This window comes from Manis javanica, chromosome 4, assembly GCF_040802235.1.
Source record: "Manis javanica isolate MJ-LG chromosome 4, MJ_LKY, whole genome shotgun sequence".
Taxonomy (NCBI): domain Eukaryota; kingdom Metazoa; phylum Chordata; class Mammalia; order Pholidota; family Manidae; genus Manis; species Manis javanica.
Genome location: NC_133159.1, coordinates 160,379,726 through 160,406,070, shown reverse-complemented (window position 1 = coordinate 160,406,070; position 26,345 = coordinate 160,379,726). Strand labels below are relative to the sequence as shown.

The 26,345-nt window shown below is 40.5% G+C and overlaps 5 protein-coding genes across 5 annotated transcripts; all 5 read left to right on the top strand.

Annotated features, from left to right (window-relative positions):
• The first annotated feature begins 3,601 nt into the window (after positions 1-3,601).
• LOC118973212 (keratin-associated protein 2-1-like) lies at positions 3,602-4,358 on the top strand. The gene has a single exon (XM_037022673.2). It carries the CDS (start codon positions 3,667-3,669, stop codon positions 4,036-4,038), a length of 372 nt encoding a protein of 123 aa, XP_036878568.1. The 5' UTR covers positions 3,602-3,666; the 3' UTR covers positions 4,039-4,358.
• Positions 4,359-7,815: 3,457 nt separating this feature from the next.
• Positions 7,816-9,296, top strand: LOC118973213 (keratin-associated protein 2-1-like). The gene has a single exon (XM_037022674.2). It carries the CDS (start codon positions 8,538-8,540, stop codon positions 8,907-8,909), a length of 372 nt encoding a protein of 123 aa, XP_036878569.1. The 5' UTR covers positions 7,816-8,537; the 3' UTR covers positions 8,910-9,296.
• A 4,046-nt stretch (positions 9,297-13,342) lies between these two features.
• Positions 13,343-14,042, top strand: LOC118973220 (keratin-associated protein 2-1-like). The gene has a single exon (XM_037022691.2). The coding sequence runs from the start codon at positions 13,418-13,420 to the stop codon at positions 13,787-13,789; it is 372 nt and encodes a 123-aa protein (XP_036878586.1). The 5' UTR covers positions 13,343-13,417; the 3' UTR covers positions 13,790-14,042.
• A 7,442-nt stretch (positions 14,043-21,484) lies between these two features.
• KRTAP2-1 (keratin associated protein 2-1) lies at positions 21,485-22,161 on the top strand. The gene has a single exon (XM_037022639.2). The coding sequence runs from the start codon at positions 21,557-21,559 to the stop codon at positions 21,926-21,928; it is 372 nt and encodes a 123-aa protein (XP_036878534.1). The 5' UTR covers positions 21,485-21,556; the 3' UTR covers positions 21,929-22,161.
• Positions 22,162-25,070: 2,909 nt separating this feature from the next.
• On the top strand, positions 25,071-25,914 carry LOC140849133 (keratin-associated protein 1-4-like). Its single transcript, XM_073235575.1, has one exon. It carries the CDS (start codon positions 25,149-25,151, stop codon positions 25,524-25,526), a length of 378 nt encoding a protein of 125 aa, XP_073091676.1. The 5' UTR covers positions 25,071-25,148; the 3' UTR covers positions 25,527-25,914.
• Positions 25,915-26,345: the final 431 nt, after the last annotated feature.

Genomic DNA, 26,345 nt, shown 5'->3' with positions numbered 1-26,345 from the left:
GACATTATCTGTAGCACTGATTTGACACCTTCAAACCTGGGGGTGCAACTACACTGTAATAGGTGTAATGTACCTATTACCATCCCAGAGACATTCCTGTATTTTCTAATAGAATTAACTTATGTCTTGTTGCTTCTCTGCTGTCTAATAAAGATTTCTACACATAAGAATTCATTGTCATTGTTCCTTATTGTTTTCATGATCATTCTACTTAGTACTGAGGCAATTATATTTTACGTGAAGATAAAGAGGAAAAACAACCCATGTTGAGATCACTTTGAAAATAAATGCTCCATAAAATATAGATTATTTAAGATATTAAACGAATGTGGTGTGTGTATATGTGTATGTGAACATGTATGTGTCTTACTATCCTAAATTATAACAGATTAATTCATGTCTTTAGCTCTTTATCCATTTTTTATTTTAATTTTTTATTGAGGTAAAATTAACATATAATATTAGTTTCAGATGTACAACATAATGATTTGACATTAGTATAAACTGCATACTGATCTCTACAATAAGTCTAGTTACCATTCATCCATACAGATGTTAATAGCCATACCAACCATACAGTTACAAATGTTTTTCTCATGATAAGAACTTTAATGATTTAGTCTCTTAGCAATTTTCAAATATATAGTATAGTATCATCATGCTATACATTATATCCCTATGACTTATTTATTTTACAACTGGAAGTTTATATTTTGACCACATTTACCCATTTTGCACACTACCTAACCTTTCCCTTCTGGCAACCACCAATCTGTTCTCTGTATCTATGAGTTTTGTTTTATTTTTTCGTTTGTTTTGTTTCATAGATCCCACATATAAGTGGAATAATACAGTATTCATCTTTCTGTTTTATTTCACTTAGCATAATACCCTAATTTCCATCCATGTTGTCACAAATGGCCAGATTTCATTCTCTTTATGCTGAATAGTATTCCACTGTGTGTATATGTATTTGTGTGTGTGTGTGTGTGTGTGTGTGTATATATATATATATACACACACAACATCTGTATCCATTCATTCATTTAAAAGCTGTGTGACTTTGGGAAAATCAGTTAACTCTCCAAGGTTCAGACTCCTCATTTATAAGGTAGAGAAAATAATGCCTAGCTCAATGGATTATTATGATAATTAATCAGATAATATAGGTGAAGTACCTATTACAGTCCCAGAAACATACCAAACACTCAATAAATGGTAACTTAAGTTCTTACATAGTAGAAAGCAAAATGGAAGCTGATATCTAGCATCAACAAATGGAACTGTATAGCCAAAGAGAACTGTTATAACTGTTCTTTAAGGAAAATGCTGTAAGCTTCCAGTAAGAGCCTAGATAGAGAACGGAATAAGATTCTTTGTAAAAGTATATTAGAAAAATTTTAGTTCAAAGGACTATGGAGGCCAAAAATGTCTGCAAAATTTGGTCATAAATAAAAAGGCTATTTGTAAACAAATCAGAAAATAACCTTTATACCAAATTAAAATCTGGCTTTGCCTTGAATATTGCATCTTATTCTAGCCACATTATCTCAGGGAATTATGTAGTAGTCTGTACAATAAAAATCAACTATTATTATAAAAGGAGCAAAGAGGGAATTTGGCAGGAAGAAATATAGAGAATGAATCTTATGTAATTCACATCCATGATACCTTCCATGACAACAGTTCCCCCATGACAACAACAAAGCTCAAGGGGGTAATTTTAGGACAAATAACACTTAAAAAGCATTTGTCTGGTGGTTTGTAAGATCTTGGCTCTCCTTTTTTCCTGTAGTGCTCATAGAAAGTAAGTGGAATTGCCTGAACAGCATTCTTTTTCTTTTTTTTTTCCCCAACTCCAAAGGAAAAGTATAAATCTACTTGTAAGTAAGAAATAAGCCAGGTAGTGAAAGACAAATACCACATGATTTCACTTACATGTAGAATCTAAAAACAAAACAAAAGAAAATGAACAAAACAGCAGTAGCCTCACAGACATTGCAAAGTGACCGGTGGTTACCACGGGGGAGGGGTTGGGGTGGCTGGTGGGGAAGGTGAGGGGGATAAAGGCGCACAAAACCTCTCAATCATAATATAAGTTGGTCACGGGAATGGAAGTACAGCATGGAGAATACAGTCACTTGTTCTGTAGCATTTTTCTCTCTTGACAGATAGTAACTGCACTAGTTGGGGTGAGGATTTAATAACGTGGGCAACTGTTGAATCAATGTGTGGTATACTTGAAACCAATATAATATTATATATCAACTGTACTTTAACTTAAAAAAGTAAATTTATGGAACTCATCATAAAGGGTAAGGTATAGGATGAAGGTGCAAATAAAAAACAAAACATAAAAGAAATCAGACAAGTGTGTCTCTCACAGGGCTCCAATGTCTCACCAAGGGAAAGCAAATACACTTTGAGACCAACATTTGGGAAACAAGCAGCAACCCCACTCCCCCCTCAAATAAGTTGACCTGTGTTGATCTTCAGAGAAATCTCTGAGCTGGCACACAGATCTGACCCAACACACAAGTCCTGGGGCTATTTTGGGTCATCTGTCATGTGGGTAAGACTTTTTCCTGTTTCTCATCCAGTAATTACTTTTAATGATGCTATTTATTTAAGATTTATGATAGTCCCTTATATCTCAATAAAACTGTGGAGGAAATACTTGATATGTTCTTTCTCCTGCCTGAAGACTCTGATCTACTGAGCCTGACAAACACAAAACTCTTGGAAGAGGCTGAATTCTGAAGAGTGAGGAGACCTGAGCTCCACTGTGTGACCCTGGAGAGCCCATGTGATCACTCCTGTAACATGAGAGGAGAGGCCTATCTATTTTCCACAGTCCCTTTGGGGAATCTACACATGCAATGACTAATCCCAGACAAATTGCTAAGATAAAAATTGTAGTGGATCTTTGATGAGGGTTTTACAATCAAGGTAGAAATTGAGTTTGGCTTGGAAGGCTTGAGGAAGGCCCTCCAGGTGACTGGAAGATGTCAGCGATCAGGACAGCCCAGGCTCCCCTGGGGGAGAGTGACTAAACCAGGGTGGCAGGGACCCGGGGTGCCATGCAGTGCCTCCTCATATGAAAAACCACAAACCTGCCTTCCAGTGAGTCATGGAAGGAGACATTTGGGAAATGGATGACTTCTGGTTTGCAGTAAGTGCTGCTACTCACCTGTTACTGTCAGGTGCATGGGCATAACAGGTAAGTCAAGTCAGTGTTTGGGTGATAATTACGGGAGTCTTTGAAGTCCAGGAATAAAATGCTAACTTGAAGGAAAAAGGGCAGTGATTGGATACTATACTATTTTAGAAAACTCATACTTTTCTCCTGTATGAGTTAGGAATATTTCAAATTCATCAGAATTGAATCTAATGTTTGGATTTGGTGAGAATAAACAGTACAGGAAATGAAGGAATATTTGTGGTGTGCGTATGGATATGTATGTACTGAAGTGTTCAAAACACCATTAGTCAATGCTAAATCCTCACTTAATTGGCAGGAAGATTAACAAGGAATGACCTGTGTCCAGGGGGTCATCAGCACCTGTGCAGGGTATATAAAGGGCCCAGAGCAGGAGGAAGACATTCACACCCAAGAACATCCAAATCCTCTCACCAGCCCAACCCAGCCCAGCTCCAGACACCACCATGATCGACTCCTGTTGCGGCTCCGGCTTCTCCTCCCTGAGCTGTGGGGGAGGCTGCTACCGCGACCCCTGCTGCTGTCTCCCCGTGTCTTCCCAGACCACCGTGTGCCGCCCCGTGACCTGCGTGCCCCGCTGCACACGCCCCATCTGCGAGCCCTGCCGGCGCCCCGTCTGCTGTGACCCATGCTCCGGGCAGGACGGCTGCTGCTGCCCCATCTTCTGCTGCCCCACGTCCTGCACGGCCGTGGTCTGCCGCCCCTGCTGCTGGGCCTCCACCTGCTGCCAGCCCATCTCTGTGCAGGCCCCCTGCTGCCGCCCCCCCTGCTGCCAGCCTGCCGCCTGCCGCAGCACCTGCAGGACCTCCTGCTGCTGAGAACCCCTCACCATCTGCACAGAGTAGCATTCACCTCTTCTGCACTTCAATCAAGTTGAAGGAAAAATAGATTTTTTCCATAGGGTGACAACAGTCATTTTTACATCTATCTGGATATACAAGCAGATGTCTATCATCACTTTCAGCCCAATTCCCAGGAGTCTCCAGAAGTCAACATGGATGATGAATCCGTCTTTTAAAAGAATCCCTGGAGTGGACTTCACAAACTCATCCTCAACTCCAGAGGCTGCTCGAACCCTCCCCTTCAGCTTTTGTCATGTGCTTCTTGCCTGTTCTCAATAAACTAATTTTCCTGTGAACTTCCCTGCCACTTGATTCATTCATTTGTGCCTATTTATTAGTGTACACAGGTGAGCAGACAATGAATAACAAGAGGAGTGAAGAGGAAGAGGAAAGGAGAGATGGAGAGATGAGGAGGGCAGGAGAGGGAAAGGAATCCTGGTATGAGTCCGGGAAGGTGGTACCGCACAGCCAAGCCAGGGCTCTGACTGCTCGCGTGGGCAGGAACCCTGTTCCCACCAGGTCTCCCTGGCCTGTCCTTTGCCCACATCTACAGATTCATGTCTCAACACTCCCCACTAAGTTTTACTTCAGGTAACAGTGAATGTCTCACAGTAACCGGCACATGCTGTGCCGTTCCACACATCTTTTGTTATGTCATGTTCTTTCATTTGTATGGAATATCCTTTTACCTACTCTTTCCCATATCTTCTTCCTCAGCTACCTAAGTCTGAGTTATTTTCAAGATTTAGCTCAGTATTCTCCGTCCTAACCCCTCCACACACACACACACACGCACACAGTCTAGGTTAAGTGTCCCTAACATGCCAATAGTATCCTGAGCTTACCTCCCTTCCCATAAGGCACTGTATTGAGATTATCTATTTCTCTACCTCCAACAGAGGGGCCACAGTTTGTTTATTCTGGCTCCTAGTACTGAGCTCAAGTTTAAAGTATTCAAAATATAGTTGGTATTTGGTTTCTACTTGTTGACGCAAACTAAATTGGAATGGGGTTCTCTTTATGACAAGAATTCTTAAAGGTAGATATTTACTTAAAGAAAAAAAAGACCCTTCAGCATCAGTATTACTTAACTTCTTTGACCCTTAGGTTTTCTAACCTGCAAAATGGGAAAATTTATGTTTATTGATGTTGATTGCTGGAAAAGTTAAATGACTTTATTTGTGTAAATTGCCTGCCATATAGAAAATACCCAGTACCATTCATTTATATCCCTTGTTGCACATTTGAACAATCACCATATCAAATAGGCCTAAAAGATGTGCTACATGTTACATATCGTGTCACTGAGAGTGGGAAAGGATTCGGGGGGGGGGGGTGCATTTTTGTTGTTTTTTCCAGGAGAGTCCGCATCCAATGGCAGAAAAGGATTCAACAAACACAATAAAGAAGGCAAAAAAATTCATTATCAGATGGAGGCTGTCTCAGAATGAAAGGGCTCTTTAAATCTAAAGTGCAAGACCATAGGACAGAGTCTTAGATTACAGATTTATGAAGAAGGGTTTGGCATCAGGAGCAAAGAAGAGCTGGGGAGAATATATGCATCCGATAGACTTCTCCTTTCATCCTGAGCCACCCAAAGGAATGAAATAATTCAAGCCTGTAAAAGATTCCAAAAGATGAGTTGGTTAGACTTCACTGGCTTTAGGCAGATGAATATCTAAACCACTTAGAAGAGATAGTTGTTTTTAAATTCCAGAAACAAATCCCACCAGTTCCCTTAAGTCCTGCTGTCTTTTCCAACTAAAACATTTTCTCTTTTCAGTTGTTGATGTCCATTTCTTCTCTTTTCCACATTTGTATCAGTTTTAGGATAAGCCTAGCCTATGAAAAACACCAGGGAGAGAAGGCTCTTCCCATTCTGTAGATGAGGAAACAGGCTGGCAGAGTGTAAGTATGTGCTCCGAGTTACACGGCTGACCGGTGACAGAGGCAGGGTCTGAACCCTTGTTCATCTTCTCCACCCTCTTCTGCCCTTTCTTCCTCAATCTTCCCCATCCTTATCTCTGACTCTTATGATTGAAGGATATTTTAAAGATAATTTTGGAGAACAAAAAATGTATAATCTGTTTTCAGAATTTAAAAATATTTCTAACATCCAGTAGCCCCTAAATTAGTTCCTAACAAAACACAACTCATGAAACTATTAAGATGAGGGCATGGTTCAACCATCACAAAACATCATCAACACTACATTCTTCTCCACTTCAACCACAAAAGTTCCACAATATCATCCTTGTGGTTAACATTTACTGGCTCCCAACTCTAGTGAATGATGCTTTTGTAGAATGTCTGGAATTTGAATAATATGACTAAAAAAACCCATGTAATAAAGACCCGGGACCCATCTCTTGCATAACAAGCCAAGGTTCATTAATGTGCAATAGCACGGGAGACCACATGGCATAAGACCCTGGGGCATCCCACCAAATGAAGAAAGAAGAAAGGTTTTTACAGGATTTTAAGGAATGGTGGAGTTTAGTTAAAATTACATGAAATGGTGTTGTGATAGACTCAAAGCAAAATAGGGCTTTGTGCAAAAGAATTAACTTCTGGACTGGGCTGTGATGGACATCGGGTCCTCTTTCTAGGATGTCCGGTCCTCTTTCTTCAGAAACTACATAGTTAAGATAAATGGGAGTATCCTGTCTGAAAATCTTATCATTTGATACTCTGCCTCTGGGCGGGATGTTGAGGCTGTTTCTCTGTGTTAAGGTGACTAAGATTCTGTCCAGGCAAGAGTGCGATCTTCCCTTTTTACTGACTTTACTTCAAACAGCAAAGTTTCTGACAATCTATGATCTTAGAACACAGAGGTACTCTCTCCTTCAGTCAGTTAACAATAGCAGTCAGTTGGCAGACATGTTCTTATTTCTAATATGTGAATCTCTGTGTATAGTCTAAGCCAAATAACAATATGCCAAACCATAAATCAAGTTCTTACTTGATTTCACTGGATGGAATAGAATTTTTGATAACTAGTACTGTACTAAATGTTCATTATTTTGAAGTAACTCAGAGTTGGGAAAAGATAGGGGTCACTTCCTCATCAGTGCTTGTACTCAACAGAAGGGCTGTAGTACTGTTAAAGCTTTGCCACTTCTTTTCTGTATGGCTTTGGAGAAATCAATTCACAAACTTGGTCTTCCAAAAACGAAGACGGACTATGATAGATCGCAAACTCACAGGCCTTCAAGGACCAGGGCTATGGCAGAATAAGGAGTGTATGAAAAATGATCACACCAAATAAGATGTACTTTGGAGCAAAGTTTGGGCTGAGGGCCATCAGTAACCCTCAGACCCTTATCTTAAACCTAACTTCCAACTATAAATTTATTTTTTATATCCCCATTTTTCTTTGCTGTGCCTGAAAACAGACAAAGCTATTTTATTAGTCACCAGTTCACTTAATTTCCCTCATCTTTTTCAGAAGCCCACCTTCACAATTCATAAGGAATCAAAACCCTCGGCCAACAGACCAAAGCATCTGCTAAAGACAAAATTGGTTCCTTATAAGTATTTTCAATATGTTTTGTATAACTCAATACAAGTGCTTATATCACACCTAAGTGGCAAGAAATACCCTAATTTCAATATGATTCTAAGGCCACATTCACAGAGGGACATTCCAAAAGGTACAATATGAATAAAATGCTCATTTAGTTTACCTTATTGTCCTATGGAAAATTCTTCTCTTTTAATTGCTTTACCTGTCTTTGTCTTGCCTTCCTAAAATTTGTAGTTACTGTGTAATAAGAAATGCAATTATTTTTCTTTCTTTTCCATTGACACTCTCAAATAGTTTACATAGTAAGTGTCTCTTAAGGGCTATTAGTTATATGCCAATTCATGTTACTAAACAGCATCATTCTCGTGGGTTTAGTAGTTATTTCCTCATAAACAGCGTGAAGCAATATGTTGTTTTCAGAAGCACTGTCACGTTTGTTTCATAGCAGAACCAGTATACATCTCCGTTTATGAGCCATTTTGGTTTTTCATAAATTCTTGCTTCATCTCAACGTCAATCAGATGCCAGGCTTGTGACCTCATGGACATCATAGTGTCCTGCCTTGTGGTGGATGGTGAGCAAGAAGAAAGTATGGTGGTGGTGACAGTGGGTCCTTCAGACTGAGCTCATCAATGATAATGGTTTTTTGGAAGATTGGCTATTCAACTGAGGAATTTTTTCTGATAAAAATAACCAGGAATACATTTCAAGGGGAAAAGCAGACAGCATCCTCCAGTGATGTTGGAATTGCTGCCTGAGCAGCTGAACGCACCAATCTTGAGTTCCCATTTCCATGAGCAACCACAACTCCAGGAAATGACCTGTGTCCAGAGGGTCATCAGCACCTGTGCAGGGTATATAAAGGGCCCAGAGCAGGAGGAAGACATTCACACCCAAGAACACCCAAATCCTCTCACCAGCCCAACCCAGCCCAGCTCCAGACACCACCATGATCGACTCCTGTTGCGGCTCCGGCTTCTCCTCCCTGAGCTGTGGGGGAGGCTGCTACCGCGACCCCTGCTGCTGTCTCCCCGTGTCTTCCCAGACCACCGTGTGCCGCCCTGTGACCTGCGTGCCCCGCTGCACACGCCCCATCTGCGAGCCCTGCCGGCGCCCCGTCTGCTGTGACCCATGCTCCGGGCAGGACGGCTGCTGCTGCCCCATCTTCTGCTGCCCCACGTCCTGCACGGCCGTGGTCTGCCGCCCCTGCTGCTGGGCCTCCACCTGCTGCCAGCCCATCTCTGTGCAGGCCCCCTGCTGCCGCCCCCCCTGCTGCCAGCCTGCCGCCTGCCGCAGCACCTGCAGGACCTCCTGCTGCTGAGCAGCTCTGCACAGAACACTGTCAGGTGTGCAGAAACATGCAAACTCTTCCCATCCCTTATGGATCAGATGAGAGATACCGCCTTTGCAAGCTATCAGCTCTTCAACAACTAACTCAACAATAACTGTCTATCCAGCTTCCCACATAATTATGCAGTTAATCCTGGCCCTCTTTGACAATGGTTAGAAAAATTCCAGCTTCCATCATTTGAATTCCTGGCTTGAAAAAAATGAGTAAATAAAGATCAAAGTTCGTCTTGAATGAGCCTGTCCCACTGACTCATCATCACTTCTCTACTATTCCACGATAAGGTTATTTTTCCAGGATAATATATTTATACTGGGTTTTTGCACAGTAAAATAATAAAATTTTATTTCTGGAGAGCAAGTGTGTTTCCCTTTTTTATTTATTAATCTTTAAAAGCTCATTTTTAGCTTAAGTTATATTATGCAGAATCAGAAGAACCAAAGGAAGAAGGATTTTCCAAGAGCTGTTTATTTTTTAGCTTTAGGAACAATTCAGGTGCCAAGTCTGTGATTTTAATAGCAATTCAAATAATTCAGAACAGCTTTTGGGAAGCACCTTTATATTTGAAGCCACAGGTTTTGTGGTGATGCTAAGGACATGAAGAAATTACAGCAGGACTCTCTGATCATGGACTTGGCTCACAAATCATCCACACACATATGTTGAGAAGGAGGAAGCCTAAGGCAGAGCCCCATGTGTTTTCCGAATTAGAAAACTGCGCAGTGATTAATAGCAGCTGGTAACTGGGAATCCCTAACCACTGCCTGTCTGTGCTGGAAGAGCCACCATCCCATCTTTTTTGTGGCCAGTTCTGATTTCAGTGGACGCACTGCTGCTGAGAAGAGAGGGAGAAATGTCGCTTGGTTGGAACCATTCTAATCTGGAACTCCAAATAAGGTTACATCAGTTTTAATTTATATTAAAACAATGCCAGTGTAGCTGAAATAGTGAGGACACCAAGCCACATTGGATATATTTTCTTGTTAATCCCTTTTAGCTTGGTCAGGAAACTAACCACTACTGTACTTCCTGAGAAATGCCTATTGAGTTCCCAACTTCTGCTCCAAAAGACTTTTTTGGAAAGTGTTGCTTGTCTGCCTGACCATGTGAGAGGAGTCAGGCAAGACAGGCTTTGTGAAAGCCTGGATCTTGATTGACTTTATTTACTACTAGATTCCCATTGACCTGCACAACAGTTGTCACATAGCATATAATCAGAAAATTATCTGTTGAATGATCTAATGAGTAAGTTCTGCAGGGTGAGAAGAGAGAAAGACATTGTTGTCCCACCGTGATTCTGCCGTCATCCTGGACATGTGCATTCTTACAATAAGACAACAGCCACCTCCTGAAGAAAATGAAATGTGAAATACTGAAATACAGTAAACATTTCTCTATAAAAAGCACTTATATTCAGAACTTTAACATTGCCAGCATGTGCACAATGGAGTTTTCTCTTTATTAAGGGTTTGATAGTTTACTTGTGGATATGCTCCCAAGTCCAGTTTCTTTCTACATATTCTCGATCACCATTTTTAAAATTCTCTAACTACATCTGTTTCCTGCCTGGCAGAATTTTCCTTGTTAGCTTTCTAGAAACATCCTCATAGTATTTGCTCAGATGTAGGCTGCTTTATTTTCTCTCAAGCTCATCCTTATTACTGGATCATGTTTGTTTCCACAGTAATTCCATGCCTTGGTTAGCCACAGTGGCTGGTGAAGGTCTGGGAAGCCTGCAAGGAACTGCTCAAGCAGAATAATCAAGAAAGCTTAAACTGGAGCTTCCAACCACAGATGTACAACAAACTTGGTTATAAAGCACAAGGTCAGAACCAAGGAAATTCAGAGGCAAAGTCTACAAAATGGTTGGCCAACATGATTTTCCTACTGACCCTGACAGTTTGAAACAACAGAAAATCACAGTGGGTTGTGTAAGCAGGAACAAGGTCAAGTACAGTCCATGGGGAGACACTGGAGCAAGAAACCCCGGGGTATGGGCAGGGCAGGCCTGGAGGCCACCTTTTGCTGGGATCACTACCTGGGGATTTTGTCCTGCAGGCCTACTGCAACCTTCATCTGGATGTTGGCTTTGTTATAATGCCCAGTGGCCACTCGATCATGTCCAACTTTGATACTATTCCCTTAGGGTATCTTTTGGAATTTTGAGAAGATTCTGTGGAAGATAATTCTTTCAATTTCCAAAGATATTGGTAAGACATAGTCCTTTTGTTATAGTAGGCAGTTAGTTAAACATAAGCAGGAGAAAAGGGCCAGCCCATCACCAAGAAGACTCCTCCCTTGCCAACCCCTACGCCCTCCGTAGCTCCCAGTTTCACAGTCAAGGATATGTATCCTAGCTTATGAGGAGGCCCAGACAGTCAAGGACACCGAGACTGTTCAGAGGCCCGAGACCACAGGGGCTTCCCTGATTACAGGGCAAGGGCAAGGTCCAAAGGCCTTGTCCGAAAGTAACCCCACCTCATTAAAATAACATCTAAATCTAATTAGCATTGTGGTTTTGGCCCCCCCGGTGAGCTTCACTTAGGTACTTATAGGTAGGTGCCTGTGCACTGAGAAAAAAGTTATATAACCTAGAGCTGTCAATCAACCTGTCAATCAAATGACATACGATGCAGGGCAAGACTTCCCGCTATCTTAGGAAAAAATAAAAGCCAGCCTAACCCTAATAGCAGGACTGCTTCTGGTTTCCAGACAGCCCACTCTCAACCCTTTTGAGAGTGTACTTAATATTTTGCTTAATAAACTCTTGCTGTTTAATAGTGACTCTGTGGCATCTCTACTGATGGGCAGTGACTACAGTGGGGCGTGGGGGGGACACGATAACATAGGTGGGTGTAGTGACCACATTGTTTTTTCATAATGTGAGACCTTCATAAAAGTGTATATCAATAATACCTTAATTTAACAAATGATGTTAAAAAGTAATAAAAAAATAAACTCTTGCTGTTTAAAACCATCTTGTCTCTTAACTGAGTTCTTTTCTTCTAGAAGACAAGAATCGGGAAAACACAGTGCATTCAACCAGTAAGATTTTCAAAGGACTCTAAAAATTAGCCATTTCACAAATAACAACTATTTTAAAAATAAGCCACTGCTGAAATTCCTAAATAAAGCAGACATTCCTTAATGACAGGGAATGTGGTAACAACAATTCCATTCTTCATTTCCTTAGCCTTACAAGTCATGTTCCCACAGATATTTTTGGATTAAGTATTGGCTCCATCATTACTAGGTGTTTGGCCTTAGCAAGTCCTTTATCTGGTCCCTGACATGTAAAATGAGGACTATAACAATACCGACCTAATAAGATTATTATGAAGAATAAATTAATACATTTATTTCTTTTAGCATAAAGAAATGTGTTTAGAATATAATTAGAACTCAATAATACTGGCTATCATGAAGATTATAAATAATGAAATTCACCATGGTTTGGAAGGATACAGCTATGGGAATTAATAAGTGTGCATCAAAGACCAAAATAGAAAGCCAAACTCATAGTAACAGAGAGTAGAATAGTGGCTCCCAGAGGCTGGGATAATACTCCACATTTTACGCATAAGGAACCAGGTAAGTGGCCTGCATATATCTAGGAGTGTTGCAGCCAATGCTTACAGTTTATGGGAGAAAAGCAGAGATGATTTTTAAAAAAGAAGTTACAATGTGGTTTCCAGAGCTGGGGAGAAGGGTTTATGGGCAATTACTGTTAAATGGGTACACAATTTCAGTTTTGCAAGATGAAAAGAGTTCTAGAGATGGATGGTGAATAACAATATGACTATACTTAGGACCACCAAACTGTACACAAATGGTTAAGACAGTAATTTTATGTTATGTGTATTTTATCACAAAAAAAAAAAATTGGGAAAAAAAAGCCACTGATAAGAGGTCCACTAAGATGCATTCCCGTAGCTCCAAAAAGTACACTGCAAAGTTCTCCTTTGGCTAACAAACCGTGACTTTTAAAATATTCCTTTGGTATTTTTCTGAAGTTGTTTTGTCCAGGAAGCTTTGCAGTGTAAAAGGTCACTCACACCTCGGAGAATTCACTTCCACTATTAGTAATTACCGTAAGAGCATGACGGCTACTCTGTGCTATCAAAACAACAGCTGGGAAAAGCATCACTGACTCGTAAAGATAATTGGGGACTTTGAAGTTAGGGACATTAAGTTCACGGTGAACCATAAATAGCAAAATATAATGGGTCTCTTTTAAATAAGGAAAGCAAATAGTCTTTCATGAGTACCTGAGCACCTAAAAAAAAAATGTCTAAAGAAGTTACTAACCTGCCAGTGCCTTTTCAGAAAGAAAAAACAAAAACAAGGAAATGATGTAGGTCTAGGGGTCATCAGCGCCTGTGCAGGGTATATAAAGGGCCCAGAGCAGGAGGAAGACATTCACACCCAAGAACACCCAAATCCTCTCACCAGCCCAACCCAGCCCAGCTCCAGACACCACCATGATCGACTCCTGTTGCGGCTCCGGCTTCTCCTCCCTGAGCTGTGGGGGAGGCTGCTACCGCGACCCCTGCTGCTGTCTCCCCGTGTCTTCCCAGACCACCGTGTGCCGCCCCGTGACCTGCGTGCCCCGCTGCACACGCCCCATCTGCGAGCCCTGCCGGCGCCCCGTCTGCTGTGACCCATGCTCCGGGCAGGACGGCTGCTGCTGCCCCATCTTCTGCTGCCCCACGTCCTGCACGGCCGTGGTCTGCCGCCCCTGCTGCTGGGCCTCCACCTGCTGCCAGCCCATCTCTGTGCAGGCCCCCTGCTGCCGCCCCCCCTGCTGCCAGCCTGCCGCCTGCCGCAGCACCTGCAGGACTTCCTGCTGCTGAGCAGTGTGTCATCACTAGGTTACCCAGTAGACAGCTGGTCTATCCTGCTATCCCTTGGCTTCATGGCAGAACAACATGCTTCTTCTTGAGAAACCCATTTCTCATCTCTTCAAACTAGCTTGGAGTAGCCACTGAAGATACCTCTTCAGACTAACTACTGATGAAGAATTTCACCCCCTCTAGACTGAATTCTAACTCCTACCTATATCATATTGTCTGTTTTCTAATAAACTTAGTATTCCCAGCATAAAAATCATGGTCTTTGTGGTATTTCCTTTCAGTAGGCTTTGTCTCTCTGTTTCGTCCAGAGATATTCAAAGCAAGATACAGAATAATCCTCTTAAATTGTTCTCCGAAAAAACGTAAGTCTGGGTAGTTTCCTTGTTATTGTTGTAAATGGCATTCATAGGCCACAGCAGCTGAGCGAGGAAGGTGGGCACAATTATACCTACATTAATTATACAAGGTCACTTGAGCTGACAACTCCAGACACACCAAACACCTAAGAAATGTCCTTCAGTGGTGACCAGTAAGGAGGCTGCGTGCGAGCTGACACTTACATTCGCAGTGTGAGGGTCTGATCACTGAACTGACACCTGTAAGTACAGCATACAAGACCCAAGATGTTAGGGGTGGAAGGAACCTTAAACGACAGCTCTTTTTGAGGCGGAAGGGCAATGAGTAGTGACAGATTAAATAAGCATCTTACTAATGTTATTATAATGTAATTATAATCACCGATGTTCAGAAAAGACCTAGGAGAATGAAAGCTCCCTGACTATAAGTCTTTAATTCAAACACTTCCTCTTGGTATGGCAGGAGACAGGTTCTTTTGCCCAGAGGAACTCTTTCGTCTTTTGTAAAAACAATACTCTTGCTTTTTGTAGCCAGGCATAACTGCTGCGTAAGATAATGCACTTCTTTTCACATGTTATAGACCTGACTGTTATTTAGAATGTTATTCACAATCTCCATGCTGGCTCTCCAGGACTGTGTTCCTTTGGGCTCAGGAATTGGGTAGTAATGGCATTTTCCCAGCCAATTAATCAATCACTGTCTATCCACACGTTTATTGAACATCTACTATGAAGAAGACACTGAGTTGATCACCTTGAGGCAATGTAAAGAATAAAAAAGGATTGCTGCTTCGAAGAGGTTTTAATCAATTCAGGGAAATGAAATATAAATTAAAAAAATTCAAATAGTATATAATATAAGCAATATAAGTATAGAAATTATGCCAAAAATAGTTTAAAATAGTTGAAGTTTGGATAAGAAGAATTAATATTGTCAAAATGGCCATCCTGCCTAAAGCAATCTATAAATTAGGGCAATCCCTGTCAAAATATCAACAGCATTCTTCAACAAACTGTAACAAATAGTTCTAAAATTTCTAAAATTCATATGGAACCACAAAAGACCCCAAATAGATAAAGCAATCCTGAGAAGGAAGAAGAAAGCTGGGGGGATTATGCTCCCCAACTTCAAGCTGTACTACAAAGCTACAGTAATCAAAACAATTTGGTACTGACACAAGAACAGACTCATAGATCAATAAAACAGAATAGGAGCCCAAATATAAACCCACACATACATGGTGAATTACTATACAATAAAGAACCATGGACATACAATGGGGAAATGATAAACTCTTCAATAACTGCTGCTGGCAAAGCCATACAACTACATGTAAGAGAATGAAACTGGATTATTGTCTAACTCCATACACAAAAGTAAACTTGAAATGGATCAATGACCTGAATGTAAGTCATGAAACCATAAAACTCACATTAGAAAACGTAGGCAAAAATCATTTGACTATAAACATGAGCAACTTTTTCCTGAACACGTCTCCTCAGGCAAGGGAAACAAAAGCAAAAATGAACAAGTGGGACTACATCAAACTAAAAAGCTTCTGTACAGCGAAGGATATCATCAGCAGAACAGAAAGGCATCCAACAGTATGGGAGAACATATTCATAAATGGCTTATCTGATAAGGGTTAACATCCAAAATACAGAAAAAGTTCACACACCTCAACACCCAAAAAACAAATAACCTGATTAAGAAAATGGGCGGAGGATCTGAACAGACACTTCTCCAAAGAAGAAATTCAGATGGCCAACAGGCACATGAAAAGATGCTCCACATCACTAATCATCAGGGAAATGCAAATTAAACCTCAATGAGATCCCACCTCACACCAGTTAAGATGGTCAACATAGAAAAGACTAGGAACAACAAATGCTGGCAAGGATGCAGAGAAAGGGAAACCCTCCTACACTGTTGGTGGGAATGTAAATTAGTTCCACCATTGTGGAAAGCAATATGGAGGTTCCTCAAAAAACTAAAAATAGGAATACCATTTGACCCAGGAATTCCACTCCTAGGAATTTACCCAAAGAAAACAAGATCCTTGATTCAAAAAGACATATGCACCCCTATGTTTATCACAGCACTATTTGCAATAGCCGAGACATGGAAGCAATCTAAGTGTCCATCAGTAGATGAATGGAAAAAGACGATGTGCTACATATACACAATAGAATATTCATTCAGCCATAAAAAGAAAACAAATCCTACCATTTGCAAAACAACATGGATGGAGGTAGAGGGTTTCATGCTCAGTGAAATAAGCCAGGTGAAGAAAGACAAGTACCAAATGATTTCACTCATTTGTGGAGTGTAACAACAAAGCAAAACTGAAGGAACAAAGTAGTGGCAGACTCACAGACTCCAAAAGGCACTAGCGGTTACCAAAGGGAAGGGGGTGGGGAGGGCAGGTGGGCAAGGAGGGAGAAGGGGATTGAGGGGGATTATAAGTAGCACTCACAACATAGGTAGGTCACGGGGGAGGCAGTATAACATGGAGAAGACAAGTAATGAGTCTATAGCATCTTACTACACTGATGGACAGTGACTGCAATGGGGTGGCAGCAGGGGGGGATTTGATAATATGAGTGAATGTTGAAACCACAATATGGTTCATGTGAAACCTTCATAAGATTGCAAATCAATGACACCTTAATTAAAAAGGAAAAAAAAAAAGAGATTAGGCAACTTGCCGGAGGCCACAGAGCCAGAGCAAAAGAGCTGTGCTCTAAAATACCTGTAGACCTGCTGGGAAAGGGAATGCAGGTATGCATAGGCACTCCCCATTCCCACACTCACGTGCTCAGCCAGGGTGGCTCCAAACTGTACAGAGTACAAGGTCCCCTGCATGCTGTGAACAGGCCACGGCCTGGCCCTGACACCACCTCTGTGTCTGGTCGCCTCTCCCATTACTGTCCCATCTGTGCAGTGAAGGGCAGGATTTCTCTGGCTGCTGGGGCAACAGAGGCTGGAGCAGGGCTGGGAAGTGGAGAGACCAGTGAGGAGGCCATGGCAATGGCCCAGGTCAGTAAGATGGTGCTGTGACCCAGGGCGTGGCTTAAGAAGAGAGAGGAAGTATTCAGATTCTGGACAGGTTTTGAAGGAGGAGCTAACAGAATTGGATGTGTGCGTGTGAGAGAAATTGTTATTGTATGTAATAAAATATACTACATACATTCTGTATTAAAAAATAGCTGAAGATTGTAAACTTAGGAAACATCATGCAATTGTCTTGTGATATATTTAAGTAAAAAGTAAGTATGCTGTAAAATATTAAGCTATTTTGTAAGGAGAAATATGTTCTGTGTGTCTATGTGTATTTATGCCTAAGAAATTATCTGGGACATCATGCAACAAAATCCAAGAGTAACTGGGGATAATATTCATTTTTAAAATATTCTTCTTAATTACATAGTTTTTTTAATGAACATATTTTATTTTTAATGAAATGGACTTGCTAGAACCTACATCTATTTTGGGAAAAATATTTAAACCTTTCTCACAATTATGCTCTGCTTTTAAAAGCCTACCTATCAAAGTCTAAATGAATTTAAAGCAGATAGATAGTAGCTATTGGTACCCCTAAAGATGTCTTTCAGTACATAGAAAAGAATACCATTATGTTACATATAGTGGACTTCTCTGATATCTTTCAAATGTCATCAAATTATATTTTAACATTTTAGTATCATCTCAATTGCTTAAAATAAGATGCCCTTTTGATATGTTCCAAATTAAGTATTTTTTAAAACCAGTAGCTGTTTCAGATTACACATACCATTGTTTTTGTCCATTTGTACAGATAATTGAGAATTGAAAACACAAACAAGACAATATCTTTCAAGTTAAAACCTTTCCATAATGTTGAATGATACTGTTAAATAAAGCCCTTTATGTAAAACATGTTGCCCGTTACCAGTAGGAGTCCATCTAAATTAGTTGTAAGTCTTTTTTTTTAGGAATATTTTCCTAAGATCCCACTCTGTGTTGCATGGGCTATAGGACTCAGTAGGGCTCATGCCACTATCCACAATTCTAACATTATCCTCCTTATTGGTTCTACCGCAGCCTGACTCCTCTTTCAGAAGTTGGACTTCCTCCCCAAAAGTGGGGGCTCTCTATCTTCCTTCCAGATATTATTATTTTATTTCATGCTTTTAATGAAAGTCCTCACTGAACAATCCTATTTAATATGTACTCTGGGGTGACTAAGCAAAGAACTGGCTATCTGCCATATCAAATACACTCATCTTTGTTCTAAATTCAAAACTTAGAGTTTATAAGGCACCAATGTAACATGACCTTTAAAAATATATTTATTTACTTAACAAATATTAGACACTTCCTAAGTGCCAGGCACTGTTCTTAGTGCTTGACAAATATTAGATCACTTAATGCTCACAACAACCCTAGTATATATTAATATTATCCCCCATGGTACAAGGATACATGACCAGTTATGTGGCAATGTTTTAATGAGTGTCGTCTGGTTTTAGGATAAGTGGTGTCAGAAAATAGCATATGACTTGTCACCAGTGTCAATCACAGAACCTTGTGGCACGTATTACTGAAACATGACCCATATTTTCTCTGTCCCAAAATGAAGTTTGGCTGAAGGTGGGGATGAGTGCCTCAGACTGAATAAATGCTAGAATTGCTTACTTACTGAGGGACTCACAGATTCTCTGTGTTTGTGGATCATTATAAAGTGGGGAGAAAAATCTCTTTGGAATGATTTTGTATCAGAAGTGTCTAGGACAGAGAAATTAGACTTGTTAACTTGAGGTTTTATCTATAATCTGAAGAGGTTCCCTCTGCACACAATGTGGTCATCATAAACACCCGTGGCAACATGAAAAATTGATAATGGGACAATGTGCCTTGAAAAGAGTAAAGCATTATGAGCAAAAGCAAAAATCAACAAGTGGGACCACATCAAACTGAAAAGCTTCTGCACAGCAAAAGAAATGACCAAGAAAATGAAATGGCAACCTACCAAATAGAAGAAAATATTTGCAATCCATATATCTGATAAGGGGTTAATACCCAAAATACATAAGGAATTCCTACAAGCCGATAACAAAAACAAACCAAAAACAATCCAATTAAAAAGGGGCAGCAGACGTGAACAGATATTTTTCCAAAGAAAACATACAGATGGCCAATAAGTATACAAAAAGGTGCTCAACATCACTCACTGTCAGGGAAATGCAAATGAAAAACACAATGTGATATCACCTCACACCTGTTAGAATGGCTATTATCAAAAAGCTAAGAGATAACAAATGCTGGTAAGAATGTAGAGAAAAAGGAACTTTGGTGCACTGTTAGTAAGAATGTAAACTGGTGCAGCCACTAAGGAAAACAGCAGGAAGACTTCTCCAAAAATTAAAAATTGGACTACCATAGGATCCAGCAATTCCACTTCTGGGTATATATCTGAAGGGTATGAAATCACTCTCTCAAAGAGATACCCCATGTTCATTACAGCATTATTCACAATAACCAAGAGGTTGAAACAACCTAATGTCCACTGATGGATAAACGGATAAAGAAAATGTGATGTCTGTACAATACATAGTGGAATATTATTCAGTCATAAAGAAGGAAATCCTGCCACTTGTGACAACCTAGATGAAACTTGAGGGCATTATGCTAAGTGAAATAAGTCAGACAAAGCAGACAAACATTGTATGATCTCACTTATAAGTGGAATCAAGAACACTGAACTCACAGAAACAGAGTAGAGACGTGGTTGCCAGGGGCTAAGAGGTGGAAGAAATGGGAAGCTGTTGGTTGAAGGGTATAAACGTAAAGGTTTAAGATGAGTGAGTTCTGAGGAGCCAATGCATAGCATGGTAACTACAGTCACCTCACTGTATATTTGAAAGCTGCCAAGAGAGTAGAGCTTTAGTGTTCTCATCATAATAACAAAATAGTAGTTACATGGGGTGAAGGATGTATTAACTAACCTTATTGCGATAAACATTTTGCAATATATATGCGTATCAAACCATCACAATGTACACTTTAAACTTACACAATATTATATGTCAATTATATTTCAAAAAAACTGGGGGAGGAAAGAGAGGAATATGCAAGTTTTTATCTAGACTCTGGTTCCTGCTCTGAAAAATCATGTGCGTCCCCGGACAAGGGAAAGAATGTGAAACATGAGAGTTGAGGTACCCACTGATGAGACTGCCCTTGATTTCTCCCTCCTCTGTTTCCCCAGTTGTGACTATACGTTCAGTTCAGTCCATTTACATTCCCTTTAAAGTTTTGAAATAATGTTTGAAATTCCATTTGGGGAGACTTAGCTCCTAGGGCCTGAGGCATATTCTTTTGAATGATGGGAATGACCCCAAATTCCTGTCTGGTAAATAACTGGAGGGGTAAAGCTGAAAAGTAATGAGGCCATTTCCTCCATGCAATTCTTCAACTGCCTTGGCAAATATTCCCCGAAGAAGCACATCCATCACACTTCTAGCAATGCCATTGCAGAGCAGCTCTGCGGCCTCTGAACAACGTACTGTATTTGTTTGCAATGTTGGTTGGAAAAACCTCCATCTTGTCACTTCTTACTCATAGCCCCTGCACCCATGTCAAGGGATATGTAAAAAAAAAAAACTTATCATTACATGATTCTTTATCACATATACAGAAAAGGTGAGTATAAAAAATGTCATGTCTCAGAGATAAAATCACCATTCTGTGACCAGAAGTACCAGAGTTGCATACAACCTGAACAGGAGAAGAGAAAAAAGAAAATGGATGGCAATCTTGGATGTTTTATTCCAATGTTTACAAAAATGAACTTTTGCCTTTCGCATGCAAGTATATAAGATGCAGTCATATTCAAGGCCTATGCATTCCATTACGTCAGGTGATAAGTAAACGTATTCCCAAGGAATCCACCCCAAAGGACATAACTGATACCTGATTCACTTGTAGGCTTTTCAGGGGATCTCTTAAGGGTCAAGGACAGGACCTTCTCAGGGCTCTGGACACTCTTAGTTGTTTAACTTACTTAAAAAATTTCAGTTCCTTTAGGACCATTTTGCCCAGTACTCATCAGATTCTATCTACCAAAATAAGTGTCAAGAGCTGCTATCACCTCAAGTGGCTGTGAGTGCTTAGATGGTGATGAACAACATGAATATATCCATATTTAGGGATGCAAGAAGAGTTTCTTAATGAGATCATAAGTATGTCACATGCAATACAACCATTAGTCAAAACAAAATTCTATTTAATTGGCTAAAAGATAAACAAGAGAGGTCATCAGCACCTGTGCAGGGTATATAAAGGGCCCAGAGCAGGAGGAAGACATTCACACCCAAGAACACCCAAATCCTCTCACCAGCCCAACCCAGCCCAGCTCCAGACACCACCATGATCGACTCCTGTTGCGGCTCCGGCTTCTCCTCCCTGAGCTGTGGGGGAGGCTGCTACCGCGACCCCTGCTGCTGTCTCCCCGTGTCTTCCCAGACCACCGTGTGCCGCCCCGTGACCTGCGTGCCCCGCTGCACACGCCCCATCTGCGAGCCCTGCCGGCGCCCCGTCTGCTGTGACCCATGCTCCGGGCAGGACGGCTGCTGCTGCCCCATCTTCTGCTGCCCCACGTCCTGCACGGCCGTGGTCTGCCGCCCCTGCTGCTGGGCCTCCACCTGCTGCCAGCCCATCTCTGTGCAGGCCCCCTGCTGCCGCCCCCCCTGCTGCCAGCCTGCCGCCTGCCGCAGCACCTGCAGGACCTCTTGCTGCTGAGCAGTGCACTGACTGCCTAGAGCAAGTAATCAACCTTCTGAAAAAGTCATACTCCCATTTATCTACCTAAAAAACCTTCTGACCTGAGCCATCAAGACGCCAAGTCAACCAGGATTGAATGGAGATCCAGACGCATCTTTGTAGCAGTAGCAACTTTCTTTTTCCCATCTTAGACCTTTAAACTTGTAACATGTTTATTTTCTAATAAACAAATCTTTGGCCTAGCAAACACAGATTTGGTATTACTTATTCATTGCAATAATTTTCATTAAATTTAAACATAACAAAAATTTATTGATAGCCAACCATCTTCAAGTCACGGACTGTGTAGTATACAATTGAAATTAAAATTGACTTAAAAATGTTCCCCTCCATAAGAAACTCCTAAGGAGATGAATGAAATTCACAATAACTCAACTAAAAGTTAGACTATGAAAAGGAGACATACAACTTTTCCCCACTATCCTGTCAACAGAGAAGTCACTATTAATTGGGAAGAACAAGAAAGACTGAAAAAGAAGCTAGAATTGTATATGGGTTAAGATTTTGGTGTACAGATCTAAGGGAAAACAGCATTCTCAAAAACAGAAACTGTATACACAAAGGTATATAGAGAGGGGTTATTCAGAGGATAGTTTGGCTGGGAGCACTGTATATATGAAGAGTAACAGTGGAAGGTAAATTTGGGAAATGTGTATGCTTTGAATACTAGCCAAAGGAGTATGCCTTGATGCAATAGCACAAAGGAGCTATCAAAAGCCTTGGGGCAGGGGAATGGCATGACAGGCATCAGGCATGGATGGTTCATATGGTAGCTAGTTATAAAAACAGAAGGCCAAAGGTTAGACACATAACAACTACACATGAATAAATCAAGAGGCCATTACCCTGGTCCAAGCAATATATAGTAAGGGCTGGACTAAGATAATGGCCATAAAATAAAGAAAATGCAAAGAGTGTGGCAAATACAGAAACCCAGATGGTATATTAACTAATATGAATGTAGAAAACAATTAGGAACCTAATGTGACTTATTGTAGTTCTAGGAGAAACTCTTCTGACCTTGAAAGAATTTGAACATATTGATGCTTATTTACTGTGTGTTTAAAGTCACTATTCTACAGTGTATTCTGCCCACCACTAATATTTCTATTCTTGAGCTACTGTAAATTTTTTTAAATATAAGAGACAGAGTTTTAATAACTCTAATTGATCTTGGAAAGCGGCATGGTATAAAGTAAAATGAACTGATCTAGGAAGGAAAGATAGGAGTTTTATACCCAACTCTTCTGGCTACATACTGTATTAACGGAGGAAGTTGCTAACCTCTCCAAAATGCAGCAATTTCTAAACTCAACGGTATTCTAAAATCAACTGATGCTGATAGGAAATTGAAAGTAGTCCATACCACATCAGTGCTCCAACTGAGAACTCTGAAGCCAAATGGTTCTATAGTCAACTCTTTTCTTTCATTAATCCCTATCAGTACTACACTTATTTGTGCACAAGGGAAAGATATGAGGCAGACAGACTGGGTCTTGTTTTCCGGGCAGCCCTTTAGTGCTTTGTATATAATAGGATTCAACAAACATATACTATTTATAAGAAGAATATTATCAGTGTCTACACTTATAAAATTAAGTAGCTGGATAAGATGATTTATTAGGTTTTTTATCTCCAATATTTGATGATTCCTTTAACCATTTCTCAACTTCAAACCTATAGTCATGGTTATCATATAACATCAACATCTTTATGAATCATATTCTAATGTAATTCTATCACTGTACAAACCAATACCTCCACCTCATAAAAAAACTAACTATGTGCTTCCATTCATGATTGAAAGGGAGGAATAAACCTCCCATGAGTGGCAATAATATGTTCTTTTGGCCACCACTTTTTTTCATTCCTTCAATGTAAACCTAAATTCCAAATGGAAAATCACATTCCTTCTTTTACCAACCACCAGAAATTGTTTCAATTTTCATTTTGCTGAAATTTATACCCAGCTCTTCTGGCTATGTACCATGTAAATGGAGCAAGTCACTTAACTTCTCTACAATGTAGCCACTCACAGATTCAACAGTATTTTAACATAAACTGATGTTGAGGGGAAATTAAAAGTGGTCCATACCATAACATCAATTTTCTTATACCTTAAGTATAAGATATACTTAATCCCTTTGCACATATGCCTATTGAATGATATCAGTCATCCTTTTCCTAACCTGCCATATAAACACTGTGATCCAGAAAAGTATTTCCTAACTCCCTTTTCTTTTGTCAGTAAAAGAATTATGAATTCTCTTCATGATTTCAATTGTCATGCTCTTCGGTGTAATATCTTCTCATAGGACACATAATGTAGTTACATAAAATGACAAACTGAAAATAAATCTCATCTTTGAGAAATGGATACTGGCCAGGTAATCCATATAGCAGTGATTTTTATCTTTTATAGAGAAATAAAAATTACATAAAAATTTTTTGTGATTCTTTACTAATTACTGGATATAATTTTAAACACTTCTTTCAAATTTGTGCTAATAAAATATCTACAGGAAATTGGAATGGAACAGTTTTTGTTCCCTATATCCTCCTGAGTGATAAATATTTCATCAAATTTGAATGTGTGAGGCTCAGGGGAGATCACAGAAATCAGAGATCCAATTTCTGGAAAGATCTGTAAGTTTCCATGAATGTGGAATTTATCAGAGTTTCTGTCTGTCTGATTATAGAGACTATAATCTTATTATCCTCAAAAATATAAAGATAGCCTTACATGAAGAGCAGTTAATGATTAATAATTTTTTTCTGGAGACTCGAGTTTGGGTAAACATGACTCTAAAGCAGCGTTGTCTTATGAGTGAGAGTCACTTTGTCAGGTGATGCGATCACAAGAACAGAACAGAGGCCTGAGGGGAAATTACAGCATTGTTTGAAAATGAAACATCAACACTTCTACCAAAGACAAACACATTTACGGAGTATTAGCTGAGCAATAAGGAAAAACCAATTTGGAGATACATTTAAAACAATTCACTATTTGAATAATCCGAGGGCCACAGAAAAGCTTGCTTAAAGAGTAACAGGATAAAAATGCTGCCCATCACAAACATAGGCACTGGCCAAGGCCTATAAAAGGCCTGGGAGGAACAAGCAACCCTAACTCAGAAACTCCTCCAGCAACCCAACTCTCAGACCAGCTCCCGACACCATGGCCTGCTGCTCCACTAACTTCTGTGGGTTCCCCAGCTGCTCCACCGCTGGGACCTGTGGCTCTAGCTGCTGCCAGCCAACCTGCTGCCCGACCAGCTCCTGTGGAACCGGCTGTGGCATCGGCTGTGGCACTGGCTATGGCACTGGCTACGGCCTGGAGGGTGGCTCCGGAGCTGTGAGCTGCCGCACCAGGTGGTGCCGCCCTGACTGCCGCGTGGAGGGCACTGTCCTGCCCCCCTGCTGTGTGGTGAGCTGCATACCCCCATCCTGCTGCCAGCTGCACCATGCCCAGGCCTCCTGCTGCCGCCCATCCTACTGCGGACAGTCATCCTGCCGCCCCGCCTGCTGTGCCTACTGCTGTGAGCCCACCTGCTGAAAATCTCCTTCTGATGGAAATCCTGACAAAATCGCACTTCAAAACTAGCCCATGTAAAGTCCCCACCAACTTCTGAGCTCCAACACCCATAACTCAGCTTGCAATCTCTTGTCACATGGCTACATAATTTCCCCCAAATGTAAATTAATTTATAATGGAAGACCAAAAGTATTTCATAGAGCTGGATACCAACAGAAGTCCTACAACGTGAAAAGAGATGTGTAAAGCCTTACTCTAAATATCATCTGAAATAGCTCAACAATTCACTGGATTTTGCATTTTTCAGTGACGAAGTCATTGTTAGAGCTTTCTTTTCTTTGGAATTTGTTATGGAAATTGGGGTACTGAGGTTTTTTTAGGTATCAATAAATGTGTCATGGTACTATGATGTTTCTTTGTTTTTGTCCTTTTAATAATGGTCTTTAAGAAATGGTTTTCCTTTGTTCTGCCATTAAATGGTGCAACAGTTTGCAACTAAAATGTATGATTAAAAAATACATCATACATTTTATTTAGGAACTATTTCCCAAGGTCCTCACATGTACAAATTGACATGTACAAATTGATTCAAAAGATCAATTGTATAGAAAGGATTTTTATGTCATTTAGCATCTGAGATATTGCCAAATCTATTCATTTCATTCACATGATTCTGTGTGCAATCCTTTCAATCATCAGTGGTATAAAAGGATAATACATAATTGGAAAGACAGTAAATACAAGATTTAAAGTAACAGCATAAGATGCAAAGGCAACCTGAGTTCTGGTCTCTACTTTGTAACTAACAATCCATGTACTCTTGAGCAAATCCCTTCACCT